Genomic DNA, 11915 nt, shown 5'->3' with positions numbered 1-11915 from the left:
CAGCCTGCGCTGGTGCCTCTCTGGAATTATAAGCACCTTGGATCACGTGATTTCCACCCAGCTCAGGAACACGTCTGCTTCCTGCATTGGGTTCTATCTGCTAATTTGCACGTTCCTTTAGCCAGCGCTTTGTCAATGCTTCCTTCTTATGGGATGAACCTGAAATGTGCTCCTCCCCACCCCAGGCTCCTGTTTGGACTGCTTGTTCCTCAGTTGGTGTTGTGTTTGTTGTTGTTGTTTTGTTTTGTGAGAGAGGACCTGGAAACTTTAGGTGTGGTGTGTGGAGGGAGAGAGTTAGCTGGTGAGAGTGTGCCCTGAGGGGCCTTTGAAGGTTTCCTCTGGTTCCTGTTGGACTCTCAGCTCCCTTGGTCTGCAGTGATGTGAACAGCCTCCACCACACGCTCCCACAGCCACACACCGCCCAGTTTCACCGTACCTTCTCCATCAGGATAGACAGAAATCTTTAGAAACTGCACCCAAAGAAAACCGTTCTTTCCTTCAGTAGTTTCTGCCTGGTATTATGGGCGCAGGCACACAAAAGTGTGAACACTCTCCTGGTCCTGCCTCCACGGTGTGCCACTGCTTTGCAGAGATGAAAAGTGTGAACACGTTCCTGGTCCCTCTGGGTCTGAGGGAGGCCATTTCTTTGCTGGTGTGTAGGGCTTTCTTCCGTCACAGCTTCAGCAAAGTCACACTGCTGCTAGAATGCCAGCTCACGTGAGACCAGAAATAGCGCACGCTCCTGTTCTCGCTGGGACTCTGTCCTTTAGGTCTGTGTATCAATACCCCAAAGCAATTTTTCTTGAATGTTCTTTGCTTTGAAATGTGCTTTGGATGCTTTTTAATTTAATAAGGCACAGACGCAGGGCTATGTTCAATATTTTCATCAGAATTTATTTTGTACTTGATGCAAAATCTGGCATTGCTTGTTCAGGGTAATTGTGTGCAGTGCAACGAAGCTAATTTATGTAAAGTATTATTGGGAGAATACCGAACTTCCATGGTAAGCCTATTGAGTCATTCATTCAGTAATAGACTCACATTTCCCCAGGTCTCCATCATGGGTTTTGACAGCTTTTAAAGCAAAACAAAGCAAAGCAGCAATTATTTCAAAGTGGCGCTGGAAGCCGGTAATGAGAGAGAGAAACCTTAGACAATGGGTCAGCGAATATCTCTCTTAAATTGTTTAATTTACAGACCATGGATCAGGAAACACTTTCAGTTCCTGTTTCCACTTGGTAACTTGGATAATTTTTTTATTAAAAAACAAAAATGTCAATAGTGTTGCTTTCTTTAAAAATAGTTATCTATTATTTTAAAGCTTTTTTAAAAACTTTGTTGTATAATTAAAACTTTGCTATACAATAAATGGATGCTTAGGTAGCGTTTTAAAAACAGGGTCTAATGTAGCCCAGGCTGGCCTTGAACTTGCTATGTAGCCGAGGATGATCTTGAACTTTTGATCCTCCTGCCTTACCTCCTGAGTGCTAGGATTACAGTCATACACCACCATGTGTGTTGAGCCGGTGCACACACATATTTGGGCAGGCAGGAGTGCCACAGATCCACCTTGGCCATCTCTACAGTTCTTCATGTTATTTTTTTTTTTTTTTGAGACTTGACCTTCCACTGAACCTGGAGCTCATCAACTAGGCTAGGTGACCAGTGAGCCCCAGGGTCCTCCTGTCTCCATCACCCGCTGCTGGGATTACAGGTGTGCACCCAGATTTTATATGGGTGTTGGGGATCCAAACCCAGGTTCTTACGTTTTTCTCAACACTTTGCTGCTGAGCCACCACCCCAACACTGACAGCTGAGAGACCAAGTCTGGGAATAGAATTCATTTGCGGCATGTGTTCTTCTTCTATATTTCTAGTTAATGTACAAACCCATCTGATGTGAAAAAAATGTCCACATCTAGATTTTTCTTTTGCTCTATACGTAAGAATTATAGAGGTCATAAAGGCAAATGCGACATTGTTACCAGTTAATCACCACCATACTTAACATCAGAGACACTCCAGGTGTCAGAAAAGGAGACGTGAATCTTTCCTTGGTTTTATAAGAGAACTTTATTTTTTCTAGGTCGCAAATAAATTGTCCTTCCGTTTTTATTTGGTTGTTTCAGGTGACAAACAGCTGAGAAACAAAATAGGGACACACAAAAATGCTGCAGAGACTTCAGACTTGACCTGTAGGGAACAGGGAGAGTTGATTCTATCACAGAAAGAAAGGCAAAGGGACTTTCTCCCTTTTGAGACTCCACGCATCATTTGCTTGGGAGAGCCACTGGGCATGACTATTTTGGACACTGCTGGTATGAATGTCAGTGAGGGTCTGGAACAGAAGCATGCCACAGACTCCCAACCTGCCAAGAACAGGTGCGGCATTGCTACTGCTGGCTGCAAGATCTTCGAGGCATCTCCCTGAACCAATATACCAGCACACATCGGTATTTTCTACCCTTGCCACCACAGTTTTAGTGGGTAGTTTTGGAATGCAGGTCTGGGCTTCTACTATGCTAAAACCGCTTTAATTTTCTACTGAAATACATTCAAGCTTTCTAATTTTGCCACCGCATACCCTAAACTAAAATACGTCTTCAGGCCAGGCAGGTGTGGTTGTGCACACCTTTAACCCCAGTACCTGGGAGGCAGAGGCTGGCAGATCCTAGTGAATCTGAGGCCAGCCTGGTCTACATAAAGAGTTCCTGGCTAGCCATCTACATAGTGAGATCCTGTCTCAAAAATAAATATCTTTTCATACATATTTTTACCCTACAGGTAATTTTGGTATTTAAAAGAAGTTCAAAGAGGTTGAAAAACTGTAATAAATTGAAGGGTAGCACATTTTAAGTAACTACCAGTTTACTTGGTTCTTCAAGTATTTTAAGGTTTAGAAAACATCTTAATATCTTTGAATATGTCAAGGGTTATTATAAATCATCTTTCAGAACATGTCTATTGGAGCGAGGTCACATCCTTTATGGAATACACATAGTAGGTGCTCAGTAAATCTTGTCACAAAACGAAGGACCACAAAAATATATTCATGCCCTTTTAAAAAACCAAATAAGTAGTGTTATTTTTGCTTGTGGTATTTATGCAACAAAATGAAGTTCAGTATAAGAACTGACTTAAAGGCATGTTTTAGAAAAATAGGGCATTTAAAGGTAGACATTTCAAAGACAAACAAAAATCTAGGGTCTTCCTATGAACTTCTACATAAAGCATGTTTGACTAGGAAAACACATATTTGTGAAGGAACTGAAAATTAAAGAAAAATTTCAATATAACAAGTATAAGTTTAAGTTAATATAAAGAAAATACAAGTATTGATAAAACAACAACAATATACATTAAGGGGAAAGTTAACCCTCTGTATCTGCAAAAGTGTGCAAAATTGCTTGTAGTGTCCTCAGATGAGTGGTCCTGCCTGTGACTTTGAAGATCATCGCCTTTAAAAGGTGTGTAGTGAAGAGGCTTGGCCTACCCACGAACTAGCTGGAGTCTGGCTGGGTTTCCACCTTCGAACAGCTGGTGTGGATGTGGGAGACCTGCAATACCGGGAGCAGCAGCTGGAGGGCGTCCTGGATGTATGTGGTGCTATTGTGGCCCTGCAAGACGCAAAAATGGAGCTGAGGGATTGTTTCATAGTTCAGTTCGATGGCTGTCACCTTTTGACAACATTCTTTTCCGTCTGAGGAGAGGGAACGCCAACCATCAAACTACATCATGAAATTCTTAGGATGTTCGTCCGTGTAGCAAATGCAAACACATGTTTTTGGATGGCACATGCCTGAGTCTTAATTATGTAAATTAATGAAGGGACTTCATTCAAAATGAGATAAATCATTGCCACGGACTTTTAAGGGATGCCAGTATGTGTAGATCCACAGCCCAGTGTGGCCAGTATTATCCACCCCTTTCTCAGGTCAACCTTAGAGCCCTAAAATCACAGGACAAAAGAGACTAGAGCCGAAACCACAGAGGATTTATAGAAAGCTCTCCACAGGGAGATTATTGTAAAAATGGTGAAATTTAGGGTATCTAGAACATGAACATTTCTTCTGGGCCAGTGAATAAGAATTGGGTCTCATATTTGTGGTGCACAAATATGGTCAATTGCCATGCTAATGTGCAATTTAATCTGGAAGCCAGGACAGGGATTTGGGGTGGGAGACTGAGAACTGAGACAGAATCTCACTACACAACTTGTGTTGGCCTTGAACTCACCATCCTCCTGCCTCAGACCTCTGAGTGCTAGGATTGCTGGTATACACTACTGGCTTTCCAGGAGGTAGATTTCCTTATACTATATTCTGTTTTCGACTTCCAGGGTTCCTATTAACTGTGTCTGTTCCACTGGATGTGTCCCTGTAGCTCCTGCCCCTTCTGGTTGATCCATTCCATTGTGTGGCTGGGACCTAAGCAATGACACTCACTGCCACCGCTTTGTTAACTTTTGTCCATTGACAGTTTTGCTTAACAACGAGGCACAATGTCCAGAAATATTGCCATAGACAGCATTTCTGGTGCTTTGTAGTCTCCGAGCTTTCCGTTGACATCTAATGTGAAGACGATGGCACGTGCATTGCCCGTGTCCTGCATCTGCTTGTCCAGCCCTGTGGCTACCCACTGCGAGTAGTTTACAGACCAGTCTCCCATGGAAGACCCTCCTCTGACCGCATGCAGAACACAGGGCCCAACTTCTAACAGGAAGAAGGCATCTTGGGCTGCTTCTCTCTTGCATCACTGGGGTCATTTTGGCAGAGCCACAGCAGAGCAGGGACAGCCTCCCCTTTGTGTAGCTGATGCTACGAAGTCCTAGTGAGCAGGCGGGTTGGGCCCTGAACCTTCATCACCTAAGTATTCTACCCTTGTTACTGAACGGGCAGGCATGCTGCATCATTTTTGCTAACCTGGAGCTTAAGACTCAGCTACACCAAAAGTTTCCGTGAACAATGGGAAATGCCTGCCTTTATGGAAATCACCAGTGGGCAATAATCCTCCATGGCAGCCAATAATCACAGTGTCAAACTTGGCAGCAGAAATCAGCCTCTGCGGGGAGAGGGGTGGAGGGGGAGTGAGGGAGAGACAGTAGCAGGAAATAACCTGCAAGCTCAGCATTTTCTTTTATAACCAGGAATTCATGAAAATTAGGCATTGTGGCTCCACCAGAGGTTTTACAGCTGCTGAGCTACAGAAATGCATACACACACACACACACACACACACACACACACACACACACACGACTGTTAGACTACTGGTGATAAAATTTAGACTTTTGATAACACTTGCTGACTGGGAGAAAGAAGAAAGAACATAGCTGTGACATTCGCTTTGATTTGGAGTACTTTTCTCTCTGGGGGCTACTTACCTCTAAAAACACACTATTGATCATGGGGTTAAGGACTTCAGCCTTCTTGTTGCTCTGTGAAATTGAAAATATAAAATTGACAGATTAAGGGCTTATGCCGTAAGGTTTAGCACATCAAATGTACGACGCCGCTTTGCAGAGGGAGGTCTTAGAGAGAGGAAGGAGAGCAGTGCGTGCTTACTGTAGACCAGGCTTCATGTCTGCACCTTCCTTATGCTTACTGTAGACCAGGCTTCATGTAGACCAGGCTTCATGTCTGCACCTTCCTTATGCTTACTGTAGACCAGGCTTCATGTAGACCAGGCTTCGTGTCTGCACCTTCCTTATGTGGTCTCTAGTTCTACCTGCAATCCTAGCAGGGGATTGGTGCTGTGGTAAGCCTAGGCGCTAGATGAAGAAATAGCAGTCCCGAAGGTTGGGCAATTTGTGCAAGTTCACTTTGCTAGAAATATAAACTAAGATCTAATTGTTGGAAGTTTATAGCTGATTGGATCCTGTCTTTTTGCACAATTTGCCTGACACCATCCTACATTACAGACATGCATCATGCCTCACCGCACATTTTAATTAGGATAGCTGTATAGCTTACTGAGATTTTTATTCTTGAGAGTGTCATTCTACTCATTTTTAATTATGTGTATATGTGTTGGTGTGGAGTATGTGCATATAAGAGCAGGTGTCCTCAGGGGCCAGAAGAGGGCACTGAATTCCCTGGAGCTGTAATCATAGGCGGTTGCAATCTGCTCTATGTGGGTGCTTGGAACTGAACTCGGGTCTTCTGCAAAAGTAGTCCATGCTATTAACTACTGAGTCATCGCTTCAGACCCTGAATTTTTGTATGTTTTTTTTTTTTTTTAGTTTCATATTTTGGCTTTTCCAAAATTTTCGGGCGGGTTAAGTCCTTTCCTTATTTATCCTGGTAGTCCAATCTTTCTGTCTGTCCTTTCTTCGTCCTCTTTGGTCCCTCTTTCCTTCTTCCCCCACCTCGCCGCAAACACGAGTTCCAGGTTGTCTACCAGAAGAGCAATAAGGTGCAAACACCCTCAAATATAACTTTCAAACACGCCTGCAGAATCAGGTTGCATGGATAACAAATCCCTACTCCAGGCACTCCGAAAGGCAGAGACGACCATTTTTCTTTTCTTGTACCATTCTGCTGTCAGTCAGCAGACTTCCCTATCTAAACCGCTCAATCTACTCCTACAACAATGAATCATTAATAGGGCATCTTAGTGGGCTACCTTCCCTTGCCGTTCCTGGGAGGCTCTATGGCAAACAAAGGCACATGAATTAAATATATCTTCCCAGAGAAGCCTCCCTTCGCTGGCATGGCGGTACTCTACAGAGGGCTAGGCCTTGCTGAGGGAACCAACCGCAATGGAGTCTTGCGGGAGGTGGGGGAGAACCTCTTTAAAAATGCAGTCATTTCAGTAAGCAACCCGCAAATCCATTATCAGGACATGCTTTCACGTTTATGGGATTATCAATAAACCTCTAAGATGTGATCAAAACGGGGGCAGTAAAACTGCATTTGGTTTTCAGAACCAATGAGATGTGTGAGCAATTTAAACGGAGTCTGGAGAGCAATACGCACTCATTAGTTTCAAGTTATGAATAATGGCTGTTTCGGAGGACAGAAGCAATGACAGATGTGAATGTTTCATCACAGCTGCAGACAGGGGCTCTGCTGTGGTGTGGTGGCATCCCTGGAGGCTCCCTTCTGAGATGCAGCTTTCACTGTCTCCAAACGGACAGCGCAAAATGTCTGTGCGCGTGTTTGTATCTGCACACAAACGTAAGTCCAAGCATGTGCCCACCTGCTGGAAACTTGCTTCAGCCAGTGGAGTCCCTGGCTCAGGCACGGACCTTGGCTTGGTAACTCTAAGGCTTATTAACAATGCAGAACCTCAGTCCTCAGCTCACATAGACTGACTGAGCGAGAACCTGCATTTGAACGAGGTCTCCAGATGGTTGATGTCATCAGTAAGGTTTGGGAAGCACTATGTTAGAGTATGATATGGCACAAGGAGAAGCAAACACTGTCACAAACACTATCCACCCCAGGGAAAAGCCTGTTTTAACACCAATCATATAAACACCACAGACACCCCTGGGACACCCAACAGTTGGTTATCTGATGCTTGATGAGCTGTGGTGAGGAGCCCAGGGACCGACCTAGAGGCCTGGACGCGTGTGGTCATCTCTCTGGGACTTGGGTTCTCTGAATGGGTGAGGTCAGCCCTGTGCTGTGGGGTAAACACACGATTCCCACCAAAGACTGTCACCAAGTAACTGGGAGTACAGAGTGTGCTTCATCTCGCCTGCCATACCAATGGTGTCCACCGCCCATCACTCTGCGTACAGACAAGGAGATACCATTGCTGAAAGCCCAAAATTAGATAAGGCCAAGATATGACAAGCAAATCAGACTCCTGACAGCAGAATGGACGGGCGGCCTGTAGCTCACCCTTTATCAGACTGACTTACGGAAGTGTGGGGACAGATATCCTACTTCTTTTAAGAACTTGCTTTGGACCTAATGCTCAGTTAGGTCATAGCAGCTGGTTAATCTGTATGACACAGTATTGTCCCCAGTCACTGCTGAGTGACACCATCTGACCTGGCCAATGGTCTTTTTGAAACTTCTCACCCAGGGCAAAGGAACGGGAAAGGAGAAGCATAGTCCGGCAATGTTTCAGAGACTGGGATGAGCTCTATTCTTGGGTCCCCAGGGCTGTGCACAGTCTTCCAATGCTTTCATAAAGCCCCCCACTTATCTGAGGAATTTATATATCCATCCCAGAGGCCAAGGAGAGAGCAGAACCCTGGTGGCAGACTTCCAGGTATCCCCAGAAAACTCTACATTGCAATCATATACCCTAACTGAAACCTGTCTCCTGTGTCTCTGGAGAGAGTCAGATCTTGCATCCAGGACTTTAAAAGAGAAGTAGGAAGGATGAAGAGGAATGGTTCCCACTTGCCTCTTACTACCCTATGAAGACGGGGCTTTATACTATGACCAATTTCTTTCTCCTGCCATGTATATGTGTGTAGTGTGGAGGAACATGTGTGTGCACACAGGCATGGAGGCCAGAGGTTGATGCTGGGACTTCTTCAATCACACTCTACTTTATTTACTGAGACGGGGTCTCTTGCTGAACTTGGAGCTAGTCAATTTGGCTACTCTAGCTAGCCAGCTTGACCTGAGGGAGCCCCTAGTCTCCCCCCCCCCCAAAGCACTGACATTGCAGGCGGGTTCTGGGGATCTGAACTCAGATTCTCATCCTTGCACATCCAAGCCTTTATCTACTAAACCATCTTTCCAGCCCATAAAGATCACCTGGACCAGAAAAGGGACAGAAAAAAAAAGCAACCTGGATATGTAATCAGAAGCCACACATTGAAATAAATGGAGAGTTTTTCAAAGCTATTATCTTGAGAACAGAAACACCTAGATCTTAATTGACATTTTGTTTTCCTTTTGAAACTCTTATCATATGTAACTTATAAGAGAGGACAATATGGGTGATAATATTTAAAGTTAATTGTGTTAGTGGAGATGATAAGCAATGGAAAAGAACCTTCATTTTACACTCCTTCTTTTGATGTATGAATAAAATGAGGCCCACAAAGATCTGATCACTCACTCCACAAGTCAGACAGACAGAAGACTGGCTGGAGCCTGCAGCCCAGACGGACAGTGGACTAGAGGAGTCCACAGCCCAGATGGACAGTGGACGGGAGCTCACAGCCCAGACGGAGAGCAGACTGGAACCCACAGCCCAGATGGACGGCAGACTGGAGCCTGCAACCCAGACGGAGAAGAACCCTCGGCCTGATTTTAGCAAGCAGCATGACACAGCTCTACTTATGGAGTTGTCTCCAAAGGTGTCATATTCTTGACTTCTCTTCACAGCTCCGCTTCCCTAAACAATGCAAGAAAATGGTCCAAACTGTATTCTTACCCCAACAGTGGTTAGAGAATTTGTAAACTTCTTCGATAAGGAGGCTACTTCATTGCACATTGCTGTGGTCAATCTGAAATAAGAACAAAGAGGTTCGGGAGTTTTTCATAAAGTAAAGGATCTTAGCCCTTGAGATAATTATTGACATGAATGCTGCGTGACATCAAAAGGACAGCGCCTAAGTCTGAAGTCACTCAACAGAAATGAGCAGTTCTCCTCAACAGTTGTCCACAGGCACCGTTTCCTTTCCAGTTTAATTAAGGAATAATCATCTAATTAGTTTGCCCTCCTTTTAGAATCGAAGCCATGTGCAGGGAAATATCAGGCCCGAGCATCATTTTCATAGGACTGGAAATTCAGGCCAGGTGGCTTTCCTCCAGCATCTGGGTCATTTTTAAAATAATGGCTGCTCACCGAGGCACTTAATCACATGTCACCCAGTGACTAACTCAACCTGCCAGGTAACCTGCGTGGAACATACAGCAGTAATCACAGAGAGGGGATTAAAATGCAGGTATTTCACACACACGCACGCTCTCACACACACACACACACACACACACACACACACATGCACATGCACACACATGCACACACGCACGCACGCACCCCTACACACAAACACACACTTTCTGTCGCGAGGGGACAACCCAGGGTCTTACACTGACGAAACAAATGTCTATCCCTTGCCTCCCCTTTAAGCAGTGTGTCACTGTGTGGTCCAGACTGACCTGCCTTGAATAACAGATCTCCTGCCTCAGCTTACAGAGAGTTGGGACTATGGGCATGCCCCACCATCCAGCTTCTCTCTGTATCCTGATTACATTTTTACTACATGCCTCAAAATAATGAGCCCCTGGAAAATGTCTTTAGGATATCTCAAAATTCGAACTTTACTTTGGTCATTCTACTTCTAAGTCTTTACTCCAAATAAAGCAAGACAGACAAAACTAGTGAGAATGTTTATCCTAACACCACAGATGACAAAAACTGAAAACAATATAATTGCCAAACAATGTGTGTTCTGTCTGATTTTGTTCTAACAATTAGAGTGGGTGATTTAATGGTGATTTAAAGGCTATTAGGAAAACAACAGTTCCACGTTAGAAGATCTCCTAAAGTCAGCGAAGGAGTTTTTCCTTTTTGAAGGGACTCTATCTAAACTGCATATTCAGAGTTTTTTTGTGTGTATGTAGGTGCATATGCCACATGTTGAGGAAGGAGGTGTGTGTTTACATGTGTGTGGAGGTCAGAGGTCAATATCTGAGCATTCCTTAATCTGCCCAATCTCCCTCCCTCCCACCCTCTTAAAATTGCTTCCTTCCTCCCTCCCTCCTTCCCTCCCTCCCTTCCTCCCTCCTTTCCTTCCTTTCACTTTCAAGACAGGGCATCTCTGTGTAGCCCTGCTCATCCTGGAACTCGCTCTTTAGACCAGGCTAGCCTAAAACTCGGAGATCTACCTGCATCTGCCTCCCGAGTGCTGGGGCTAAAGATGTGCACCACCACATCCAGCTGGGTCTGATCTTATTTCCTGAGACAAGCTCTCTCATTGAACATGAAAACTCGCAAGTTCAGCTTGAGCCCCAGGGCTCCTCTCTCCCCACTTCTCCAGCTCTGAGACTGCAGGTGCCTGCAACCTGGTCTGGCTCTTTGTAAGAGGATTGAGGATGAAGTCAGCTCCTCAGGTGAACACAGCAAGTACTTTACTGAATCTGCCCCCTTCTCAGTCCCCACCCCTTCCGTACGCTGCTGGGGAAGAGACCTAGGACCTCCATGTGCTAATCCAGCCTTGTCACTGAACTACTAAGCAGTAGGCTGATGGACTCCATCATCTGAAATCCATCCATCTGAAATTTGTACGTAGGAAGCATCATGGGCCAGGCCAGGAGACGGCAGAGAACCATGCTGTGTGTTCTTGGGCAGGTGGTGGAAGGGCACTCACTGAACTGACCAGCTGGGGCCGGTGCAGCTTGAGGAGGTTGGCACAAACAGGGCAGAGGTCAAAAGGTGCTCAGAGCAAGGTCCAGGATTCATGCCCTGGGACTTCTGAGCCTCAGCCCTCCTCCTTCCAATCTGTACGGTGAAGACAGGGCAGTCTCTAGATGCTGTCTTCAGCATTTCAAAGCTTCCTGCTTTGTCGTTCTCTTTTCCTTTCGTGTGTTAGAAAGTACATGATCTCTCTAGAATTATTGCATAAGATATAATTTCTTTCTAAATACATAATTTGCCTTGTCAGATGTAGTAAGATTAGCAAGCTGGGAAGTGAGTGTGGATAATGTGTGTGTGTGCATGTGTTTGTGTGTGTGTGTGTCCCAACGTATTTTCTTGGGGGCTACTTGGGCTCCCTTGTTTCAGTAAGAATGGAGGGATATTTGGACATCAGCTAACATTCCATGTTATAATATATAATTATATACATAAAAGTTAATGACTTATTTTTAGCTCTGTTTTTGATTTTCAAGAAGATTCCACACCAACTGTTTTCCAGTGTGCATATATATACATATACATGTATACATTTATGTATAGTGTTTGCATAACACTAGATAAACTAATAATAACATCTGC

The 11915-nt window shown here is 44.7% G+C and overlaps 1 protein-coding gene across 1 annotated transcript in view; it reads right to left on the bottom strand.

Moving 5' to 3' along the window:
* Positions 1-2062: 2062 nt before the first annotated feature.
* Positions 2063-11915, bottom strand: part of Fam114a1 (family with sequence similarity 114 member A1) — a 70093-nt gene continuing 60240 nt past the window's right edge. Inside the window, exons 12-14 of the mRNA XM_005359256.3 lie at positions 9348-9420; positions 5383-5436; positions 2063-3616 (exon numbers count right to left, since the gene is read on the bottom strand). Coding sequence (XP_005359313.1) covers positions 3500-3616; positions 5383-5436; positions 9348-9420 — 244 coding nt within the window. The 3' untranslated portion in view covers positions 2063-3499. The remainder of the gene's footprint in view (positions 3617-5382; positions 5437-9347; positions 9421-11915) is intronic.

The sequence above is a fragment of the Microtus ochrogaster genome, linkage group LG1, assembly GCF_000317375.1.
Source record: "Microtus ochrogaster isolate Prairie Vole_2 linkage group LG1, MicOch1.0, whole genome shotgun sequence".
Lineage (NCBI taxonomy): Eukaryota > Metazoa > Chordata > Mammalia > Rodentia > Cricetidae > Microtus > Microtus ochrogaster.
Note: the sequence above shows the minus strand (reverse complement) of the source record. Positions and strands in the feature narration are given on the sequence as shown.